The 25,357-nt window shown below is 38.7% G+C and overlaps 1 protein-coding gene across 1 annotated transcript in view; it reads left to right on the forward strand.

Annotated features, from left to right (window-relative positions):
- FREM1 (FRAS1 related extracellular matrix 1) overlaps window positions 1-25,357 on the forward strand; it is a 171,935-nt gene that overhangs the window by 85,561 nt on the left and 61,017 nt on the right. Inside the window, 8 exon segments of the mRNA XM_050759578.1 lie at window positions 1,527-1,735; window positions 4,093-4,186; window positions 7,936-8,188; window positions 12,888-13,082; window positions 14,163-14,348; window positions 15,858-16,054; window positions 18,531-18,753; window positions 22,778-22,922. Of these exon segments, the coding sequence (XP_050615535.1) occupies window positions 1,527-1,735; window positions 4,093-4,186; window positions 7,936-8,188; window positions 12,888-13,082; window positions 14,163-14,348; window positions 15,858-16,054; window positions 18,531-18,753; window positions 22,778-22,922 (1,502 nt within the window).

Genomic DNA, 25,357 nt, shown 5'->3' on the forward strand with positions numbered 1-25,357 from the left:
AAAAAATCATCCAATATAGCAAAGTTATATTCCTTGAAACATTGGAAATTGAAGATTCCATATTGGGATACTAATTCAATACAGCTCAGAAAAATGAGGTTGGCAAGCTTGGACCTTTGTTCAAAGACAACGCTCCTCTCTGAGTAAGATCTCCCTCCCTTTCTTTCTCCTACAAACAGTGAAAATATAGGTTCAGCAAAGTGAAAGTGAGACACTTGGGAGGGGTCAGGTGGGGGTAGTTGTAGGGAAAGAAGTCTCAAAGAATAGAAGGCAGCGGTCTCAGAATTGTAGGTCTCATAATTTCCATGATGCAAGGGGCTGCCCTTGTGGCTCCATGAATGCCCCACGTGGCTGTGGCCTGGAGTTGGTACCAGCACTGTGCCCTGGTGTGCAGAAGGACAGAGCGGGCTCTTGAGCAGAGGCTGCAGCTTCACTTGCTTCCTTCCCTTTCCTCTGCCAATTTGTTGTCATCCTCCTTTACCAGCTCTTTCTTCAGGAAACATCCTTCCTGCTGGGACCAGCAGCTGCTCTGAGAAGAGTAGGTGCTTACTAGGAAAACTGCTGCATCCTCCCATGGGCAGGGCACCTCACCCTAGACCACCTGGGAGGAGTCCTCAGAGCCTGTGATTTGGTACCCCACTGTATCTGCTTGCTTTCACGTCTGCATAGTAATACAAGAGTGGGGGTAGAGATAGGTTAAACAAAGTTAGCAGGTTTTCCTCCTGCAGGATCTCAGAGCCTTGTATATACTTATGTCCCTTATAAACCTCCATGGTGAGGATATTGTATGTAACTTTTTTCTAGACTTATTTGACCATAGAGCACTTATTGTCCCCTCCCAATGGGGTGATAAAATATCCCAAGCCATTTAACTTGCTTTTTATTTACAAATGAATTATTAGTCGAGCTGTGAGTTTTTCTATTATAGCAAATTATCTTTGTGGCTTTAATATTTAAATCTAATGTTTGAATAAATCTGTTTCCTCTGGAATCTTCAATTTTGTCACACTACTTCCATTTCTAAAATATTCACTGTGACTGAAGCTTTAAAGCTCCAATCCATTTCCCAAGCCTTTAAGAATTTTTAGAATGAAAAATAGATGCAACCTTTCCTCCAGGAGAATTTGACAAAGATTTTGTGTATTTTTAAGACTAAGCTGTATGTGTATTGAACAGTGTTGGGAATGGACATGAGGATGAAAATTATTATTTCCTCAGTTTAGCAGCACAGGTAGTAATGATTGCTGATTCTACTCTACAGGCTATACAGTAAATGAAAAGTAGATACTTTCTGTCTTAGAGATCTGCCTTGCTACCTTGTAACACATTAATGCTTAGAATCAGAAATAGTAAAAAAATATTTTTCAGTCAAAATGTCTAGCTATGAACTTATCCTCTTACCACATTCTTGAAAACTTAGTTGGTGTGTGAAGATAGTACTGGAAGCTTTATAGGGATGTAATGAACTCTGTCTTCAGGGGTCTTGGAAAAAGGCTTTGAATATTTCTTTCCTTTCTTCTCTCTAGGTATTCACCAACCCTCTGAAAGTGACTGAGGGAGGTCAATGCGTCATCAGCACAGAGCACATTCTGATTTCTGATGCAGATACCAAGCTGGACAATATTGACCTCTCCCTGCGGGGACTGCCTCTGCATGGAAGGGTGGAGCTGAATGGATTTCCTCTAAATTCAGGGGGCACTTTTTCTTGGGCCGATCTCCATACCTTGAAAGTTAGGTTAGAACATTTCATGGCTTTTTTATTTACATGCTTTAGTTTCTTATCTAGATCAGTTGTGAGGCAGAGTAAGAGAAAGAAGTTTGTCCAATTTCTTCAAGGATACCAACATGCCACTTAACACACTCAGCGGGTCAGTTGAAAATTACAAATGATCAGTTTTTTCCTTTCCCTCCAGACATTTTATTTCCGTCTGGCTTGCTATACCAGTGGAAATAACTTTATGGATCTTTGAACAATAAAATTTTAATTGCAATGAATATTAAATTGGCGGTAACTGCGCATATCACAAGAGGTAATAGTCAAACTAGATAAAGAGAGACTGAAATAATCTGTGAGGCTAATGTACGTAATTGAACTTGTCTCCCGGAGAAACAAATTTCATAACCCGGAAACTGGGATAGAATTCTGTTGATCAATGTCCTTAATGTAACCTTATTCCATTCTACTAGGGCAGGGATCTGCAGGCAAACAAGCAGGGTGAGCTGACTAGGTAGGGCGTAAACGAATACTTGAGTCTCCAACAGGGATGGCACAATCCCTGGCCTCATGGTCCTAGAGAAGCTGCCCTCACCTTAAGGTCTTTCGTTTCCTCTACCTAATACAGTTCTGTACGAAACTTTTCTACAAAATCTAGTGAAACAACTTCTCTGGAAAACAATACAAGCTATTCAAAAGCAAATGGTCGGGTTAGGCCCACACACTAACTTCTCACTTGTAAATTCAAGCTGTAAATGGTAGCATTAGCCCTTCAGATAAAGTATGATAGGAGATATTATACATCAAATGCTTAGCTCTGCATTTGACTAGAGAGTTGACCAGAAACTAAGGTTTGTGCACAAGAAGACCAGTTTAATCCTGACCGTTCAGTTCCATCATTGATTTACAGTCCACTATATCTTGATCATTTCACTTGCACTCCTATTCTTGTTAAAAAAAATTTTTTTTGAGATTTCAACTCTCAGCTATCTGTTAGAGAGCCCTGTTTAGGTCATTCTTGCTAGGGAGTGAATGATGGATAGGAAAAACAGTACCAATATTTGCTAGAACTATCTGTTCAAGCTTACTGTCAGAGGCTTACGATTATGTTTTTTTTTTTTTTTAATTTAATCTTCATAGTAATCAAGTCTGACAAGGTATCCATTCTCATATTTTAATTGAAGAACTAAGCACAAACAGGTTGAGGAATTTGCCCAAGTTCATTCAGCTACTATATGGAGGGGTCAGATTTTGAAAGAATATCTGCTTGACTCCAGTCATCTTTGAATGTGTACTCTTAGGGCCATTTGATCTTTTAGGGATTTCACCATAGTAAAATAGAATTAGCACATTATCACTCACCAATATAGTTTTGATGGAAATTGCAGGGAGCATGACACAATAAAGCATAGCAGGTAGTACATAAGAGGAACATGGAGGGTGGGGAGGATGTGGGACTTCCCCATCATAGGAGGGGAATCCCCAACCTGAGTTGCTACCCAGCCTATGGGTGAAACGAGTCCTCAGTAAAATATCTGTCAGCTCTGATTTTTTCCCCATAGTTAAAGATTATATATGTTCAATCTATTATATTATTTTTAGTACAACTTTTATTTCCCATTCCTAGGGCTCATTGGTATGTTTAAAATTTGGCTCAGTTCACTTCAGCAGCTCCTTAGAACTTTCCAAGCATCACTGCAATGGGCTGGAGAGTATGTGGAGAGCCTAGAATTAGACAATGCCTTCAAGAAATGTGACTGAGAATTAATGGAATATAGGACCAAGGCTAGACAAAGGAAAGGTATTTTTTAAGTCTAAGAGAGATTTAAGAATCTATATAGATTGAGAGGAAGATAGCTAGTCACTAGAAGAGGAAAAATGACAGGAAAGAGGCAATACATAATTCATTGATCAGGGTTTTAGAGAAAAGCTGAATAGATCCACAGCACAGGTGGAAGGATTAGCCTTAGAAGTAGAAAAGGGGAGAAAAAAATCAAATCCACAGTGTCCCACTTTTCCTCATCTACCGCTCAGTCTGAGGGTTCTCCTGGCCCTAGTCAGTGTATTCTGCAAGTGGACAGACCTATACCAAATGGTTCCTGTTGTCACAGTGGCATTTGAAGGGCTGCTTTTTAATTTGAGGACAAATTAGAAATGCATATAGCACATTTTTTCCAGAGTGGAGCAATTTTACATTCAAGAATATATGAGTAGTTAAATATGTGACTTCAGGATTACGTTGGGTTTTTGTTGTTGTTGTTGCTATTTATTTATTTAGTGAACACATGGCCAATGCCTTGGAAGAGCTCGTGTGTCATGCATCTCAATTTACTCTCACACTGTTCCTAAGATATTAGTGACAAATATTATCCCCACAGGTATCAACATGATGGATCTGAGGTTCTTCAGGATGACATACTCTTGGAGGTCACTGATGGCACAAATTCAGCAGAATTTGTTCTACATGTTAAGGTGGGTAGAAAGTTTCCTCCTTGAGTTATTGTCTTAGTCTGTTTTGTGCTGCTATAACACAATGCTACAGACTGGGTAATTTATAATGAACAGAAATTTGGCTTATGACTCTGGGGGCTGGGAAGTCTAAGATTGGGTAGCTGCTTGCAGTGAGGGCTTTCTTGCTGCATCAACCTGTGATGGAAGGGCAAAAAAAGAGCAAGAGGGAGCCAGACACTGAACTATGAGCCTTTTATGATCAGCATTAATCCATTCATGAGGGTGGAGCCCTCATGACCTATAAACCTCCCACCTCCCAACACTATTGCAAGTTTTCAATGCATGCTTTTCTGGGGACACATTAAAATCATAACAGTCATATAGACACAGTGCATCTTGTTGGAAAACTCTCAGGTCCTGACAGAACTTGAAACCCACAGCTTCCAAAGTGAGAGAATACCTGCTTCAATCCTTGTATGTCTCAGGCCTGCCAATAGAAACCAAAGTTATAATGGTGAAGTAGCCATACTATATTATTATCTCTCTCTAATCTATTTAAAGACAGAATTACTCTGACTTCAAACATAGATATTTAATTTAAAAAGTAATTTATTCTATGTATAAATTATTTCTAATATCTTTGAACTATAAAACTCAGAAATACTTATTTAGTGGTGGGGCAGGTTAGGCTAGTAACACTGGGGTTTTCCTGTTTACAGAAAAAGCCATGTATGTGTGTGTGGTGCTTCTCTGTGAGTTCCTATACCATATAGTCCTAGCATGAGTGTTTGAGATCATATTTCCCCCTCTTGACAAATGAAGAAAAATCTGCACATAAAATTTGAGTGCAGACCGGGCAAGGTGGCTCACACCTGTAATTCCAGCACTTTGGGAGGCCAAGGCAGGCTGATCACTTGAGGTCAGGAGTTCAAGACCACCCTGCCCAATGTGGCAAAACCCTGTCTCTATTAAAAATACAAAAATTATCTTGGCATGGTGGCTTGCTCCTGTAGTCCCAGCTACTTGGGAGGCTGAGGCAGGAGAATCGCTTGAAGCTGGGAGGTAGAGGTTGCAGTGAGCCGAGATCGCGCCACCGCACTCTAGCCTGGGCAACAGAGTGAGGCTCTGACTCAAGAAAAAAAAAAATTTGAGTGCGTGGCCGAGGGACTTACAGGAACCCCTTGAATTTCTTTGTTGAGTGGCATGCAAGTCCAAGAGCATAACTCAGAGGGTTTGCAGGTATTTATATTTGGTGACAAAAGAAGGTGTGAAGAAAAATATACCATGTTCCCTGAAGAGCCACTAATAACTTTCATTGTACTAGATTATTTATTTCTGTTGGAATTTTTCAGATCTTTGTGATATGAAATCATTATTATATTGGTAATAATAATATCTTTGTAAGGTATTTTAGTTAGTGACTAATAAAGAATGTTCACATACATCTATAATTTTAAGAAGCAGTGAAGGAGTTATCCCCATTTTATAGCTAAGGATATTTAGGTCCAAGAAGGTTCAATGACTTGCCCCAAATCATTGACTAGACAGTGTAGGCTTGGGCTGGCATCTCCACTCCTTGTTTCCTAGGTCAGTGTTCTTTCCTCCTCACCCTGCCACCCTTCTACATCGCTAGGTGATTATGATGATCATACTGGCCAGCAGTTCCTGTGCACCTCTTTGTGACAGGAACAAGGCAATCTCTTCCTTTCTTTTTCCCACTTAGTCCTCATAATGGCCTTTGGGGTCTGAACAAAGAGCAGTATGTTACTGCAGCTTCAAAAAGGACAGTTTTCTTTGTTGGCAGACTTACAGAGAGACAAAGAATTTCTGAGTTACTTTTTTTTGTCTGAAAAGCAAATTTGTGGGAAAAAAACCCCAACCCTATCTTCCATCCATGACAATAGGCAGTGCATTTTGGGAAAGCAATCTGTTTATTGTTTCTTTTTAAACACAAGAGGATGGTCTTTAAAAGCCAAACAGAGGCACAGCCAATTTTTGGACAAGTGTTTGTGATTTTTTTTTTTTTTAACCCAGAAGGAATATTCTTAATTCTATTGCCTTTGGACTTTATTTTCATTTGAAAGCTGAGGCTGTTTTGTGAACTGCTGCAAGATGGTCATCATTGAATTCGTTGGTGATATTCCTGAGAGTCAAGAACAATACTGGAGAAGGTCTTAAATGAATTCACTCAGGGGACTTGAACAAAGATGCTTTTCCTTAATAAGCCAATAGGAAAGTAGAGAATATTGTAGGCTTTTAAAATCTTTAATTAAATAACTAGCCTGGAGCTTTCATTACCCATTCCTCTATCCATTAAAGGAAGTATCGAAACAATTTCATGTATATTTGTTTTAGAGTTGTTAGCCTGTTTAAATAACAAGGTAATCAGGACATATATGCATAGTTGCATTCACTCATTCATTTATTCAGCAAATATTTAATAAGTGCCTCTCTTTGCCAAGCCTGAGGCTAGATGTTTAGAATACGATGATGAGCAAGACAAACAAAGTCACTGTTCTTCTAGAGGTCACAGGCCAGGGATGAAGACAGGCATTAAACAGATTATCACTGAAATAATTGAGTGATTAAAATTTAGATGGTGCTATACATAAATAGGATGCTAAAAGTCAGTAAATAATAGAAGCCCCTAAATTAGCTGAATAGTCAAGGAAGGATTTCCTGAGGAATCCCCATGTAACCTGATAGAGGAGTTAACCAAGCAAAGAGTTGGGGAAAGAATAGCCAGGGGGAAGAGAGATGGGCAGTGGGGAGAGAGATGATGCAGAGACCCTGTGATGGTGGGGAATGTGTGTTGGGGTAAAGCTGGAGTGGAGTGGCAAAGGCACCCCATAGCATGGGATAAGGCTGGAGAAATCCTAGCAGAATCAATGAGAAGCCCCTGAAGGTCTCTGCAAGGCAGTGACTTAAAATCCACATGTTAAAAAAGATCGCTTTGGCTGAGCACTGGGGAAGAAGGTGTAGGGTTGAGAGGATTTGCAGGGCAGACGTGGCAGCCTTGCAGCACACACCAAATTATGGCTGTGAACTCAGAGGGGGATTGTCCTCACTCCGTTTTAGAAGATATGCTTTTCCAGATTTCTACACGATCTTTTTAAATTTAGAGTGCCAGTGTGATGTTGCTTTTCTTTCCTTTCTACTTGGAGTTTTATTTTCGTGAAAGTGAGAGAAAAACATTTTGTCAAGTTGAAAACTGGCATTGATTGAATAGTTACAGAGTTTCATATTTAACTCAAACTGTTTGAAATGCAGCTGCTGCTTATTATAAGTTCAGAGAAACTTCCTGGGTGGCAGGAAGTTGAGGGTGGAGGAAAGCTTAGTAATCACCAAGTAATTTGAAACAAAAATAACTTTGATGCAGTAAATGAAAATGCCTCAGACCACAAAGACCAGAATTCTTCTGGAATATGTGTGAATTTAATGAAAGAGCATAGGGGCTTTGGCGAAAAATGCCTTATATTACATTTGTATTTTGTCTGTCTAGAAACAAATGAGAGTTTTGAGTCCTGAACTGTAACCATATTCTCCCATTCCTACCTAAACTGTCTCTCACATGGGCATTCCTTGCAAGATGGTTTACATGGGAAAAGTTAAAAGATGCAGATTGCTTGGCCAAATTCCACGGCTGTTGTTTCATGTGTCTGTAAGATCGAAAATGCCTGTCATTCTGACTATGAGCAATGGATTACCTGTCAAAGAATTTGTCGTTTCTTTCTTTTTCTGAAAACATGCTTTTTTTCCATTGCCTATAGGTATTCCCTGTCAATGATGAGCCACCAGTCCTAAAGGCTGACCTCACGCCTGTCATGAATTGCTCAGAGGGAGGAGAGGTGGTCATCACCTCTGAATACATTTTTGCTACTGATGTGGACAGCGATAACTTGAAGTTGATGTTTGTGATTGCTCGAGAACCTCAGCATGGGGTGGTGAGGAGAGCTGGAGTCACAGTGGATCAATTCTCTCAGGGAGATGTTATCTCAGAGGCCGTGACATACAAACACACAGGTAAGCAGCAGCATGGTGACCAGTGAGGGAATGCAAGCAACATGAAGAGTCTCCACTCTTCAGTGTGGGCTCCCATAATCAGTCATAATGCCTGCTTCCATTAAAAACAAGAAGCAGCTTCAGCCTGGCCTCTGTTTTTCCAGCATGATCACCATATATGGAAGTATTTCTGATTGTGTTATTGTAATGAATTTCATTATAATGAATTTCAAACAGTGGAGAAAGGGCACATGTTACTTGCTGCTTTGTTCCTGACACTACCACACAGACCTTCCATTCACCCTGTGATTCTCCTTAGCCTTTTTGGTCAGTTTGACCATCATAGTTTGTGGATCTATAAATCATGACAGAAATGCCTGAATTAAGCTCCTAAAGTATTTATATTATTAATTTTCAAAGCTTACTTATCACCAACTAGCTCCTAAGAAGTAATTGGTCTGCTTTTTGAGTTCCTGAAAAGCAACGATAATGTCTTACCCTGTATGTAACTTGCCCACAGCAAATGACAGCATGAACACAGGTTAGATGTACAGAAAATGTTCGTTTATTAGCACTGCACTTACATTTTCAGCATGGCTTTATTTTGTCACCCAGGTGGCATTTGTTCCACTAAAAAATATTAATTCAACATCTGTTATCTTCAGGTTATAGCACTGAGCACTGTGGGGTACACAGGAATATGACCTAGACTCTGCTATGAAAGACTTTGAACTTAAATGGACAGACCAAACCCACTTGCTTGCAAAGATAACAGTGTGACTGACACTGACACACCGCACATCATCACATCATCTCCCCTTGCACATCTTCTGAGGTCTAGGCTGGGGACACTTCCTTGGTAACAATGCTGCATATTTCATCTGCTGGCTTTTGCTGTTCTCTAGTGCAAATTCCTGTCTACTCATCCATATGCCTCTTTAAACTGCAAGTTCCAATGCAGGAAGTGTGATCAAGTATGTAAGGCCAGGTGAGTGGTATAGGAAACAAGAACTTTCAGAATTCAAATCATTTTCTTTTTTGAAGAAATTCAAGCAGTGAAGCATGAAAGAAATTCAAGGAAGAGGAATGGAGATAGCGAAGGATTAATTCAGAGATGGGAGAAAACATTTTGAAATAATATTTGTCCTATATACTTTGGAAAACAATGATTTATTGGAACACCAGATGTCTTGTGACCAACTAGTTAATAAGGGACATTTTAATCACTTCACCAGACATCTTTTTTCTTTAAATGGTATCTCTCTATCCTCTTATCTGTGTTTAGTCTTAGGAAAGATTTCATGGGTGATTTCCTTGTCCTGAGGAGCATAGTTCATATGTTTGATGTCTCTCAGAAGTTCACAACGAGGTACTTGTTTTTTATTTCCGCAATGGGTCTGAGATAGACTGGCAGAAAAGGGATCCAAAGAGCAATGACTGTTATTTATTGCTTAATTATTTAACATCTCTGGCAGGCTTGTGCAGCACAGGTAAATTAGGGGTAAGAAGAATCTGTCTTCTTTTCCAGTGCCTCTAAGTGCTAAACAACAGGTATACAGATTTCTAAATCTCCTCTAGTGTAACAGCCATAAACAGGACTGTTAACTAATTAAAAAAATAAAAATAAAACCCAGTAGGACTTTGGGGCAAATTATTTCAAACAGGTGGCTTTTGGCTATGTTACTAAGTTAGAAGGAATACTCGATTCAAAGGGGATTTTGGTATTTGAATGTTAACATTTTCTCGTAATGATTATTCACTTACTCAATTGGTAGTTCCTCAGTCCTGTGCTGGGATCAGGATAAAGAACCACAGTCTTGCAGGATCTGAGGTTTCAGTGAGTTTTCTGGCCCTTCTCGTGCTTCTACATGTTGATTTAGAGGTCACTTAAGAATATTTTATTAGCATTACTTTATTTGCTTTCTGTAAGTATAAAAATAATACATGCTTATTGCAGAAAACTTGGAAAGAATGGAAAAGTACAATAAAGTTTTGAAAAATCACCTTATTTTATATCTAAAAGAGTTACTGTTTATATTTCAGTATTATAGTATTTTATTCTCTTTATTCTGACCATAATTTTAACATAGTTGCAATCATGTTGTACATGCAGTTTTGCAGATTACTTTTATCATTTAGATTATCACCTAAAAATGTTTATTAAAATATATATTAAGTGTTAGAAAGTTATAAATATGTTTCAGTAAGAGAATAACATCTTACTATATAAAAATCTATTATTAATTTGCTATTCTCCCAATTAACATTATCTGGTCCCAGCTACTTGGAGGCTGAGGCAGGAGGATCACTTGAGCCCGGGAGATGGAAGCTAGAGTAAGCCATGATCATGCCATTGCACTCCAACCTGGGCAACAGAGTGAGACCCTATCTTCTCTCAAATGTTTTTTTTGATAACACTATGATTAACATTTGTAAGTACAAATCATGTCCTTAGGCTGTATTCCATTTCAAGGTAAAGAATTTCACTACCTATGTTGCAGTACATGGAAGTTCACTACCTATTTAGTGACTTAATATTTGGCCTGCTTTCCCAGCTATTTCTGTAAATATATCCTATGCTTCCATTACAGAGAAATTATGGTTACTCAATTTGCTATTTACCTTCTCTTTTTTTAAAGCTGTCTTCTCTTTCTAGAGTGACTTTTAATTTCTCTCCCCCGTTGCTTCTCCCTGCAAATTTTCTGTCCCATCCCCCAGTGTTCTCCCTTATCTGCTTGGCAAACTCTTACTCATCCTTTAATGCTCAGCACAAAGCTAGCAAAAGCATCTGGAAACTTTGCTGACTTTCCTTGGCACATATGCCCAGCCCCTACTCCATTGTCAGCTAAAACTCTCATCTTCTTTCACCCTCAGAACCTTGTACATTATCAGGCTGGAATACATAAAATTGCCATTTAACAGGTAAAAAATGATTTAATAGTAGCAATTTCATGTTGTTCTACATAATACATACATACATCTGTGCTATTCTGACCACACTGCATTTCCTTCTCTACCATTAGACTGTATCAGTGCCTGACGTATAGTGGATCTTTTGACATTTGACATTCTTTTGAAATGTCTTTTGACAGTTCCAAAACGTGTGCCCTTTTCTCTGCTGGTGTGCCGGAAACACTAATTATCACATAGTAGGTATTGAATAAATATTTACTGAGTGAATTACTAATGAACACATTTTTAAGACAATTTGCATTTTAGATATATGAATAGGTGAGAGGTCTCTTATTTTTGACTCTTTGTCACATTGACAGCTGATTGTTTCTTTTTAATTCTCTCAACTTCAATTCTGTTTTTCCTTTTAAGCCCAGTTTTCTCATCCTTTGAGCACTTGGTTGCTCAATAATATCATCTCTAGATTTTCCTGGTCATTTTTAAACAGGGGAAATAATGGCAACCACAGAACTCTGCAGATTTGACCAGTGTCTGGTGAAAAGAGAGGATGTCCCTGATCTTTTGTACCCTAGGTTCATCAAAATTCCAAACATTAATTCCTCCCTGTATTAGTCCATTTTCAGGCTGCTAATAAAGACATACCCGAGACTGGACAATTTACAAAAGAAAGGGGTTTAATGAACTTACAGTTCCATGTGGCTGGGAAGGCCTCACTATCATGGCAGAAGGCAAGGAGGAGCAAGTCACATCTTACATGGATGGCAGCAGGCAAAGAGCTTATGCAGGGAAACTCCCATTTTTAAAACCATCAGATCTCATGAGACTCATTCACTATCATGAGAAAAGTGCAGGAAAGATCTGCCCGCATAATTCAATCACCTCCTACTGGATTCCTCCCACGAAATGTGGGAATTGTGGGAGTTACAATTCAAGATGAGATTTGAGTGGGGGCACAACCAAACCATATCACTCCCTTCTTGAGATTTTCATGGTGATGCATGAGAATTACCAACAGCACATGTGCAAAACTTTTCTGTGTCCTGGATAGCAAGCACTCTTACTCCATGCCCTTAGTGGGTAACCCATGAGCAGATTGCCCTGTTGCTGATAAACTATGTAATACTGACATTTTCTTCCTTCTTCCTCTCACTGTCTAAACTGGGGACACTTTGAATCCCACAGATGTAAGACCTAAAGAGTGAAAAGAAGAAAACGAAAATAAATGTCTCTTCTTTTCCACAGACTGTTGCTATTTTTAAAAACATCCTGGCTAATATATAAGAAGAAGAATATTGAAAGGAATGGCAAAAATGTGGCCTACTTTTGTGTTTCACCTATCCAACATCCTTTTTCTCATAAGTGCTCTGTGGTTGATGGTTGTTCATTTAAGGTGGTTAATGCAAATGGAAAGACAATTACCAAAGGGACAAGGATGCCTTTTCCCTCTCCCTGAGGTTGGCCATAACATGAAATGATTATAAGGGAAGAATGAAACCTTCACTAGTGAATCTTCGTGCCCTTGTTCATTCATGAACTGTCAGACCCTTGTTAGCCCAGTTTTGTCCCTCCTTATCATGATAGATGGCTGGTAGGGAGTTCACCAGAGGCAACAGATGGGCAAGAATTTTTGCATTATTTTCATGATATATTTAATTTCATAGTGATAAAGTTGGGCTTTACATTTATTTTATCCACATAATATTTTTTCCTTGCCATTTCAATGCTTGTAGAAGAGGTGTGAGTAGATTTCGTCTTGGCATTCTGTATTTTTAAAAAGTAAGGTTTCAGCTATAGTTGTGTCTTCCAGGTGGCGAGATTGGCATGATGCCTTGTTCTGACACCATTACATTGGTGGTTTCAGATGGAGACGCTGGCCCTTTTGTGAATGGCTGTTGCTACAATGGACCCAATCCATCCGTTCCTCTTCATACGTCCTTTCCAGTATATGATCTCAACATCACGGTATACCCAGTAGACAACCAGCCACCTTCCATTGCAATAGGTGATAATGTGTTTTTCTGTTCCAGTACTATTGTCTGACCTAGTGTCATACTTGTGGTTCAGTGAAATAATATATTTCACTTATAGTCTAAAAAGAAAACCACCATACGGAATTGTCCTTCAATAATTGCCTCAATACAAATTTGTGGAAAAACCCAAATCTGTTAAGATTATAGGGCAAAAGAATTTACATGTTTAAAAATTTAAATATTTCTGTTTGGAGAGATATGTGTATTGGGGGGTGTGTGTGTGTGTGTGTGTGTGTGTTGGGACAAGGACAACATTGCAATCCTCAAATATTCTGATTTTATTTCACATGGGAAAATATAATTTGCCTGCTGAAGAGAGAGTAATTTATTTTATCCATAACAATTTCTATTAGAACAGGATGAGTATACCAGAGAGACCATTTATATACATTTAACCTTATTTGCTTTTTAGAAAGTCATCTCTTCATAGGCATTATGTATATGTTCTGTCTCTCAGAAAAAAAGATAAGCATATGTATGAATGTTATTGTAATTTGCAGACTATCTCCCAAGCAGTGTTCTGGAAAGAAAGCTTTATCCCAGCAGAATAATTAAGCATCAAGGCATGAAAAACATCTTCGTTATGAGCAATTCATAATAGCTCTCAGGCAATTAACGCTCTGACAAACAGAGGTACCAATTGATCTTGAAGAGTACATAAACTACGTTTAGTGGCTTAACATTAAAACAGTTAGGCAATTCGTACTTTCATTTGTCACTTCCATAGAGACCCAAGGGAAATCAGAGTTCCTTGAGAATGACTAAAGGGCTATGCTGGAGCAGTTAGTATTTCTGCTGTCTTTCCATTATTGTCTGGCTTGCCTGTTCAAGAAAAAAATATAATTCCATAAGTCAAAGTAAATTCACTCATCACCACTCAAGATTTTCACTTTAAAGAGAATTATGCCAATGAAAACGAACATCTCCCATGAAAATGTTTTTGCACATGGGAGGCTTCTCTGAATTAGAATTTCTGTCACTGCATTTTGTCCTACCTAGTCTGTTTAAAAGTTTTCATGCTAAGTTGTAATTGTGTTTTTATTTGTATTCAGGTCCCGTGTTTGTTGTAGATGAGGGCTGCTCAACAGCCCTTACCGTTAACCATTTGTCCGCCACTGACCCTGACACTGCATCAGATGACTTGGAATTTGTTTTGGTTTCTCCTCCCCAGTTTGGCTACCTTGAAAATATACTCCCTTCTGTGGGTTTTGAAAAAAGCAATATTGGCATAAGTATAGGTAAGTAGTAGCTTCATGACCAACAATGACTCCCTTCCTTGTATTTATGGATGTGATTGGCCAGGTCATGCTTAATAACTGGGTAATGACTTTCAAAATGTTTAAAGCACCAGGCGTGGTGGCTCACGCCTGTAATCCTAGCACTTTGGGAGGCCAAGATGGGCAGATCACCTGAGGTCAGGAGTTCAAGTCCAACCTGACCAACATGGTGAAACCCCATCTCTACTAAATATAAAAAATTAGCCAGGTGTGGTGGCACATGCCTGTAATCCCAGCTACTTGGGAGGCTGAGGCAGGAGAATTGCTTGAAACCAGGAGGCAGAGGTTGCAGTAAGCTGAGATTGCACCATTGCACTCCAGTCTGGACAGCAAGAGCGAAGCTCCATCTCAAAAAACAAAACAAAAAGTTTAAAGCACCATATGTATTCAATGAATTATTATTACTATTATAGCTGATACTTTTGAATCTTACTATTTTTCATTTTAATTTTTATTCTGACTTTCCCCATGCATGCAAATTTACTTCAAAATAAGTGGAATTTTACTTATGAAAAATACAAGAATGAACATTGAAGAGAGAATGGTTTAAAAGGCCCTCACAGCAACACGGGATACCATGAGAGAGTGAATCTAGTGGTAGCTCACAAGGTCTCATTCTCACAATCTTTTAGCACTTTGAATAGACATTGGTGGAAAGGATGAGGAAATATACTATGGGTGTAACAGAGAGAAAGCCTAAAATGTTGAAACAGATGACATTAATTTTAAAACTAAAATGTGTCCCAGATACTTAAATAGCTCTTGTATTTCAGGCAAAAACAAACCAACCAAAACAAAAACAGAAAGCAAAAACAAAATCTTCCAAAGACATATAAATGATTCTCCAAACCCCTTTGGAAGAATGTCCATTTTAAATATGAAAGAGACTGAATTTAAGATTAATTGCATTCAATGTTACCCAATTTGTCTTGTGACTTAATGCACATCTTAGAGCATTTTTCTCTTTGGATTTAAACCCATGTCAAAATACTAAAACAGCGGGTTAGCTAATTCCACTCAATCCAACCCCTTGCTTGATATGTACGTCTTGAAGTACGCATATGATTGATTGACTCTTGTTTTGCCTTTACATAATGGAGGTGGTCTCTCTTTACACTCAAGTATGACAGAGAACCATTTATGCAAAAGTAGTTATTTAATCAAGGATAGGTCTCTGACATTTATTCTAAGTATCTGAAGTAGTCTTGAAGTCCCTGTGCATTACTGGTTAAAAATTATTACTCTTCTGTTCCCCATGAAAATTTTATTCTTCTTTATGATCTATGGATATCTGCCTTTATGTTGATGGTTGGCTGTTGCAGCAGCCCTTGATAGCAGATACTTAGGTCAACTGCTATGATCTCTTATTTGCATTACTGAGAAATTGGCTATTATTGGGTTAAGGATTAAGGACCAATAACTGGAAAAAATGTTTTTCTTATTTATCTGTTCCATCTTGGTGTGCTCTAGATTCATTTCAGTGGAAAGATATGAATGCTTTTCACATTAACTATGTGCAGTCCAGGCATCTGAGGATAGAACCAACTGCCGACCAGTTCACGGTGTACGCCACAGACGGGAAGCAACGCTCCTTGGAGATACCATTTTCTATTATTATCAACCCCACAAATGATGAAGCTCCTGACTTTGTAGTGCAGAATATTACTGTAAGAAACATATCCAAATGTTCCATTTCTCTTTTATCATTTTGATTTTTATTTTCAATTAGTCCATTTATATTGCTCCAAGTGCATTAACACATTGAATTGGTGAGGAGTGGGGAAGGCTATGTCATGTAATGCTATCATTTGAAAATTATTAATCTTCCTGCCTTTCCTGTTTTGTTGGCACATGGGTTTCTCTGTCTCTGGAGAGTCTTTCAGTAAGTATGAGAGAGAAAAAAAATTGACACATGATTCCCTCTATACCTCCCTCAGTTGTTTTGTATCTGCCTAGGGTTGGGGTTTCTGAAGTAATAAGACCACTGGGAAGTTGTCCCTTGCTCTTCTCTGAAACTAGTCATGGTTTTACCTACATTCCCTAGAGAGACTATTGGAGAGTGAAAAATATGAAGTCCTGTGTGTTATGGGCAAGCAGACTTTAAGCTTCACATAATTTTTTTTTAGATAACCATATTTTGCTTTCTTGTGAGAAAATGCATTTATTTTGTAGGTAGTTGGGCTTCCATCAAGTTGTGCTGCAAGAAGATTTGAGGTTTTAGTTTAAGTTATTTTAACCCATTCCAAACCTGTCTACTAATAAGGTTTGGCATTTTATGTATATTGATCTAAAATTTTGTTGTCCTAATCTCAATAATCTATTCAATCTGCAAGAAACAACCTCACATTTTAGTCAAGCTCTACGAAGAAGGATCTTACAACATATTTTAAGTTGCTTTATTAAAGTTCTTGGAGAAAAAGGCAAGGTCCTATTTAAAATGTTTTCATAAGTATACCATTGTAAGTTGAATTATGATGCCACTTTAATCTTTAATAAGTAGGGCTAGATAAAAGAAAATCAGCATCCTTTTAGCACAAGTATCATATATGGCAAGTGATTTTTTGTTAACACATGTTCAATAAAACGTGGTACAGGAGGGTGCCCTTCAAAGTCAGTAAGAGAGGGTGAAATGAAAGGAGCTTTAGGCCAGGCACAGTGGCTCACACCTGTAATCCCAGCACTTTGGGAGGCTGAAGCAAGAGGATCCTTTGAGCCCAGGAGTTCAAGACCAGCCTGGGCAATGTAGCAAAACCCTGTCTCTACAAATAATAAAAATAAATTTTAAAAATTAGCCAGGCTGGTGGCACATGCCTATGGTCCTAGATACTTGGGGGCCTGAGGTGGGAGTATTGCTTAAGCCCAGGTGGGTGAGTCTGCAGTGAGCTATGATTGAGCCACTGCACTCTAGCCTGGGCAACAGAGATGACCATGAGGAAGGATGGATAGATGGAAGGAAGGAAGGAAGGAAAAGGAAAGGGAAGGGAGGAAGGGGAAAAGGAAAAGGGAGAAAGAGAGAGAAAGAGAAAGGAAAAAGGAAGGGAGGGAGGGAAAGAGAGAGAGAGAGGAAGGAAGGAATGAAGGAAGGAAAGAAAAGGAGAAGAAAGGAGTTTTCACAAATCCGAACCATACATGTCCTTCAAGGCTTAATTGCCTTCTCATTTATGAAAACATCCTGGTCTCTGCCCTTTTGTAATTCTTGTTTATGAATATCTAACAGCACTAGACATTTTCTTCCTTGAGTTATAGTTATTGGTGGATCTTTGCAGTCTTACCTGACTTGGGTTGTTGAGAAATTGGGTTGTTGAAATATTTCTGTTTCAAAATAGGAAACAGAAATACTTCTTTGTTCTCTCAATCTTCACTATGAGAAAAAAAGATTGAATCAGCTAAGTAACATGCTGTCAAGTTCTAACTGACTAGATACTACATGAAATGATAAACATTCAGTTGTCTTTGTGCTTAAAGGATTATGAAACCTGAAGTGGGTGTGAGAGGGAATGGGGAGAGTAGTTCAGGAAATTTGGAAGTATGAGAATTGGAGGGAGATGAGGGACCCAGAATGAAAATATACATAGTTATGCATCCAGTAGCATCCTTTGGCATTGTTGTTGATTTCAATGGAAATACAGAAGTTTTTACTGCAATAACAAAAATAAAAACCACCAAATATGCTTAGTGTATGTAGCAGATATTTGTGTCACTTATAAAGCAGATGGAAACATAAGACTTGTAAAAGCAAGGAGATCCACGAGGATTGGTTTATGAAGGTGAAGGTACTAGATTCAGCTTTATGACTGAACTTTTCCCTGACTTCTTGAAAGCAAACAGCGTCCTGGTTGCTTTTTTCCCCGACCTTTGACTTATGAACAATACATACTTTAAAAATTATATGCCCTTTGTCCTTCATGGAAATGAACAAAGTGCTGTGAAATCTTCAGAAAAAAATGTAAGGGACATTAATAGATCTGCTGTTTCTTTTAGATTCCTATTAAACCAGCAACTTCTTTTTAGGACTCATCCTATATAAATCTCATATAAAATTTGAAGTAGGATATATTCAAATGATTTCTTTTGAGCAGTTTTCCAAAGAAAGACAAGTTGTCTTTCACGTGTTTTTGACTTTTCTGATGTGCTCTTGCTCAGGTGTGTGAGGGTCAGATGAAAGAGCTGGACTCTTCCGTCATCAGCGCTGTGGACCTGGACATTCCCCAGGATCCCCTGCTGTTCAGCATCACTCAAAAGCCACGCCATGGCCTCCTCATCAATAGGGGTTTTAGCGAAGACTTCCCTGAGAATGAGCAGCCAGCCAACCCTGAGCGGAAACATGAACCTGTTCACAGCTTTTCCATGGAACTCCTCAAGACTGGTATAGCATGTTCCACTTCCATGCATTTGTCATTGTTGATTGAATAATTTAACCAATACTTATATGTGAAATCTAAAAAGGTCAAACTGATATAAGCAGAGAGTAGAATGGTGGTTACTAGAGGCTGAGGGTGGCAGGATTGGGGAGATGTTGGTTAAAGGATATGAAATTTCGGTTAGACAGGAGGAGTAAGTTCAAGAGATTTATTGTACAGCACAGTGACTATAGTTAACAATATATTGCATACTTGAAAATTCCTAAGACAGTAGATTTTAAGAGTTCTCACCAATCAAAAAAAATGAGTATGAGAAGTAATGCATACGTTAATTAGCTTTATTTAGCCGTTCCACAATGTGACCGGGCCTGGTGGCTCATGCCTGTAATCCCAACACTTTGGGAGACCAAGACAGGTGGATCACTTGAGGTCAGGAATTTGACACCAGCCTGGTCAACATGGTGAAACCCTGTCTCTACTAAAAATACAAAAATTAGCTGAGTGTGGTGGTGCACTTCTGTAATCCCAGCACCTCAGGAGGCTGAGGCACGAGAATCTCTTGAGCCTGGGAGGCAGAAGTTGCAGTGAGCCGAGATCATGCCAGTGCACTCCAGACTTCCAGCCTGGGCAACAGAGTGAGACTCTGTCAAAAAACAAACAAACAAAAAAACCCCGAATAAACCCATTTCACAATGTATACATATGCATCAAAGCACCCAGTTATATATCATAAATATATACAATGTTTATTTGCCAATTAAAAAAGTAAAAATTTAAAAATAATTTAACCTAGAGAAGTTAATAATAAATCACAGAAATAGGGGGTGAAGAAATAGCATTTACCTACTTTATTCATTTGTCCCTCAAGGGCTGTCTCTAGGCCTGGATTATTGTAGGACAGGAAGCCCTAGGTAGAGGTAATAGGTAATTGGAAAGGCAACAACATGCTTTCTTTCACTTTTAGGCTACCATTAAATATGATATTTGAGTCTTTTTATATTTTCACTCAAACATTTAATGCTATAATAAAAAAAATCCTTTTTAAAACTATTGAGATCATGAAACTACATTTTAAGAGATTGGTCTGCCAGAATTTCCACAGTTGAAACAAATATAGAACCACATATAATGCTTATTATTCTCTGAGGGGATAATTTGCTCTTTAGAGAAATGGCACATTGCATAGCAGCCTGAATTATTTTTTAATTACTCTTTTAAAAAATAATCAATCTTATCCCATTTTTCTTTTTTCTTTTTTTTTTTTTTTTGAGACGGAGTCTCGCTCTGTTGCCCGGGCTGGAGTGCAGTGGCCGGATCTCAGCTCACTGCAAGCTCCGCCTCCCGGGTTTACGCCATTCTCCTGCCTCAGCTTCCCGAGTGGCTGGGACTACAGGCGCCCGCCACCTCGCCCGGCTAGTTTTTTGTATTTTTAGTAGAGACGGGGTTTCACCGTATTAGCCAGGATGGTCTCGATCTCCTGACCTTGTGATCCGCCCGTCTCGGCCTCCCAAAGTGCTGGGATTACAGGCTTGAGCCACCGCGCCCGGCCAATCTTATCCCATTTTTCATTTATGAAAATACTTTTAAAAATTTGAGAAAAGTGTGCAGTTCCTGAATTACTGCTTCCTCTCATTCTCCTTCCTTAACGTTTTCTTTTCCCAGCCTGTAAGGTCCTTCCCGCTCCTTTGACAGGCTAGCCAAGGCTGTGCCTTCAGAACGCACCTTTCTGTTAACCTCCACTTGAGCCCCACCTAAGGCCTCCAAACCATTCCTTCTCTGTGCTTGCTTAATTTTAGCACTTGCTTAACGTTTTTCCAACTGTCTTTCAGTTATTTCTTTCCCCAACTAGTGTGTAAGCTTTCTGCCCCAAAGGTTTTTTTTGTAATTGTTGCAAAAATCATCTCAGGTTTAAATTTAAAAAGTGCATTTATGTATTTCTCAGCTTTTATCAATTGCAAAGAGATACATTCTAGGGCATAAATGATGATATTACCAAATGAATAACCACATGCTACAAATAATAGAATACATTGTTTACATTTTTTTTTCAAATTTCACCAAGGAAAAAATAATAATACAAATTTTACTCTCAAGAAAGTTAATTTTTAAACATTTGTTGGTTATTATCCAGTTTTGTAAGAATTGTATGATCATTGTGTGCAGTTTGAACACAGTTATTTTGAAGAAAAAATAAAAATTTCCTACATAAAAATTAGTATTTGGGTTAATATTTTGGTTACTTTCTCAGAAATTAGATTTTCACCTCTATTTTATCTGTGGTTCATTTATGGCTACATTTTAAAAAAACTTTAGCGTGTTGTCATAAACATCCCCCTAGACAAATATACAACATTTTTAAAACTCTTCCCATGTTATATAATCTGTTTTTCTTCTTACTTTTTTTTTTTTTCTGGAAACAGGGTCTTGTACTATCACTTAGGCTGGATTGTGGTTGTGCAATAACAGTTCACTCCAGTCTCGACTTCCAGGGCTCAAGTGATCCTCCTACCTCAGCCTCCCAACTAGCTGGGACTACAGGCACAAGTCACCACACATAGCACTGGCTGATTAAAAACATTTTTGGTAGAGACAGGGTCTCCCTGTGTTGTCCAGGCTGGTCTTGAACTCCTGGGCTCAAGTGATTTTCCTGCATTGGCCTTCCAAAGTGCTGAGATTACAGGAGTGGGTGGCCATAACTGGCCTCTTCTTACTTTTAAAATATTGAGGCCAGGAGCGGTGGCACATACCTGTAATCCTGGCACTTTGGGCGGCCGAGATGGGTGGATCACTTGAGGTCAGGAGTTTGAGACCAGCCTGGCCAACATGGCAAAACCCAGTCTCTACTAAAAATACAGAAATTAGCCAGGCTTGGTCACACTTGTCTGTAACCCCAGCTACTTGGGAGGCTGAGGCATGAGAATCGCTTGAACCCAGGAGGTAGATGTTGCAGTGAGCCAAGATCATGTCGCTGTGCTCCAGCCTGGGTGACAGAGTGAGAGTGTGTCACAAAAAAATTATCATTATTATTGAAAATGTAGCTGTTGATAATTACATTATAAAATCATCATATAGACTTACTATGCTGTACTTTTTTAAAAGAGATGACTTTGTCACCCAGGCTTGAGTGAAGTGGGGTGATTATAGCTCACTGCAGCCTCAAATTCCTGGAATCAAGCACTCCTCCCTGCCTGAGCCTCTTGAGCAGCTATGACTACAGGCATCACCTAGCTAGTGTTTCAAAGAAAATTCTTTTAAGGACAAGGTCTCATTATGTCGTCCAAACTGACCTCAAACTCCTGGCCTCAAGCGATCCTCCCACTTGAGCCCCCACAAGTTGTTAGGACTACAGGCGCTCACCACTGTACTGGTTCCTGTGCTACAATTTTATACAACTATCTCCCATTTAAAAATATCCAGATAGTTTTCCCTTTCTTGGTATTAAAAGTTATATTTCAGTAAACATTTTATATAAATCTGCGTGCATATCTCCTAGTATTTTAGTAGCTTTGAAGTAAGTTTTGAAAATGTGAAATGTTAGGCTTCCGATTTTAATCTTTTTTGAGGCTGTTTTGGCTGTTCTGAGTCTCTTGCATTTCCACTTAAATGTTAGGTAGGCTTTAAAAAAATAGTTACATTTTTCATATTTAAGTTGTGATCTATTAAGAATTCATTTTGATGATTGGCTCGAGGTAGGGATATAACTCTATAATTTTCCCCAAGTAATTAACTTTCTCAGTTTTATTTAAATACCCTGTACCTTTGTTTATATAGTTTATTTAAAAATATATTCTTTCCTAACTCATTTTAAATAACGCCCTTAATCAAATACTAAATTATTTAAATAAAAAGTCTTTAACAGGTTAAGAAGGCACTCTTTTACTTCATAAAACAAGTTTAATTTCACCCTACTGCACTGATAAATGAACTCTTGCTAATACCCCTGCCTTGAAAATTAAGACGTTATCTGTGACATATGTCATGATGGTTTAATCATAAGGAAGATTTACTTACTTTTTTTCCTTCTTCCAGGAATGAGGTTGACATACATGCATGATGACTCAGAGAGCCTTGCTGATGATTTTACAATCCAGTTGTCAGATGGGAAACATAAGATACTTAAAACCATTTCAGTAGAGGTCACCCCAGTTAATGATGAAAAACCAATGCTGAGCAAGTAAGCTACCTGAAAAGAGTTCCTTTCAGATTTCTATACAATTCTGTGAAATCTACAATACTAGGTACAGATGTGATGTATGTCTCCCAAAGAAGCAAGTCTTCGCTAGCTGCTATCACAGCTTGCCCCTGCCACTCAGGCATGAGGAGCCTTTAGTGCAAACGTTAGTTAAGGTAACCTCTTCTTAACAATCAGCCCTTTAATTACTTTTCTTCTAAACATACTAATTGGTTGTAAAGAATAAGAATGAGTGAACACACGGCATGGAATGAACAGTCTGCTAAACATATAAATACATGCACATACACAAACATGACTGCACACCTACCAAAGTGCAATTAATATGTAGATTGAACTAAAGTCTAATAACATTAACTGCAGACAGTCCTTACAACAGATTTGCTGAAACTTGTAACTGAGTGTGGCTGAGGGAAATAAATCAACCCACTTCTTTCATTATCTTGGTACTTTTTTGTCCACCAGTTCTCTACTGTGTTCCATATGGGTCAACACCCCCTCCCACCTCACATCGAAATGATCATTTTCTAAAATTTTGAGCAATATTATTAATTGTAAACTTTCTCAGTATCTCTCTGTATTAGTCTGTTCTCACACGGCTATAAGGACATACCCAAGACTGAGTAACTTATAAATAAAAGAGGTTTAATTTACTTACAGCTCTGTAGGGACTGGGAGGCCTCAGGAAACTTACAATCATGGCAGAAGAGGAAGCAAACACATCTTTCTTCACATGGCAGCAGAAGAGAGAAAAACAAGTGCCCAGTAAAGGGGAAAGCCCCTTATAAAACCATCAGATCTTGTAAGAACTAACTCACTATCATGAGAACAGGATGGGGGAATCTGCCCCCATGGTTCAATCATCTCTACCTCGCCCTCCCACGACACATGGAGATTATGGGAACTACAATCAAGATGAGATTTGGGTGGGGACACAGTCAAACCATATCACTCTCTCTGTAACTGCTCAGAGTTTGATCATAGGGTACAAAGTATTCATCATTTCTGTTTCTATAGCCCCAGCCATTTCTTTTACAATTGACAGCTGTACAGAACTGTACGCAGTCTACAGAACTGAACAGAGTTTTGGGGGACTCTTCTCTAGAGCTAGGAGTAAAAAAGCATCTGGTTCTTGGAACTTCCTTGATGGCTTCACCTCTTTATTCAATAGTGCAGCAGTAAGAGGCATGTTATAGTCTAGGTTTTTATCAGGGAGTGAATAACTTCCTGAAAGCACCCAAACCCCTCAGATCTCCTCCACTCTGCAGAAAGGAGGGCCTCAAACAAGTCCCTTCCTTATCTACCACATATCCTGCTGGTCCCTATGAGCCACTGATAAGGTCCTTAAAAAGCATTGTGGGAAATACTGATGATAGATTTTTGGAGGGTTGCATCTCATACATCAGTCTGACTAAAAATATTCACCAAAAAATTTCTATTTTCTTATTTCTTAGCTAATATGTTGGGTTGGTATAGCCTTGATTTATAAATATGAAAATATGAAGGCTGTCACAGTATTACAGTACCTCCTTTTTGATGATCTCATTTTAAGAGATAGGGAGGTGAAAGCTGGCAGGGTGAGGGCCCCGGGGCATCCACTGGAGACGGGTAAAAGCTGGCATTTATTAAGTGCTTACTGTAGGACAGACACTATATTAGATTCTTTCGTATATATTATTTCATTAAATCCTCATCAAAATTGTGGAAAATACATGTTACCATCCTCACTGAGGAAAATAGACCAGAGAGGTAAAAGAGCTTACACTAGGCACCCACTCAACTCCATTTGACTCCAAAGGCCATGCTGTTGTTACTAAACTCACTGGAATAGCTACATCTGCGGAATCATCAAATCTCTTTCAAACCTGCTTCAGAAACCCTCCCTTTTCTGTGCTTCCTCTTTCCTTGTCTCCTGTGGATAGGAAATAATGTACTCTCTTTCTCTTCCATGTGTGTCCTTGGGCATATCACCTCTTTCCTTCTCCCGGAAATTGCTCCATTATTTTTTCCTCCAGTATCTTCAGTCTCTCCCTTTTCATTTCTTCTGTTAACAAGACAGAGGGATAAGGATTGTGGTTAAGAGAGCAAATGCTGGAGTCAGATTGACTCAGTTCAGCCACTTACCAACAATGTGATCTTGAACATGTTGTTTAACCTCTCTCAATCTTTCTGTTAAACTCTCTGTAAATGAGGATAATAGTGATATCCTCTTACTAGGATTGTTACAAGGATTAAATAAAATATGTAAACATGCTTGAAAGACTACTACATGGTAAGTGCTCCTAAGTGTTATTGTTATTATTACAAGCAGATATCCTAATTGTAAAAATACAAAGACAAGCTAGTCCCCCATTCATTTCACTGAATTTTTTGGAACTTTTTGGAAGAGTAGTTTGTGCTTGCTTCTTCCATTTCTG

This window comes from Macaca thibetana, chromosome 15 (assembly GCF_024542745.1).
Source record: "Macaca thibetana thibetana isolate TM-01 chromosome 15, ASM2454274v1, whole genome shotgun sequence".
Lineage (NCBI taxonomy): Eukaryota > Metazoa > Chordata > Mammalia > Primates > Cercopithecidae > Macaca > Macaca thibetana.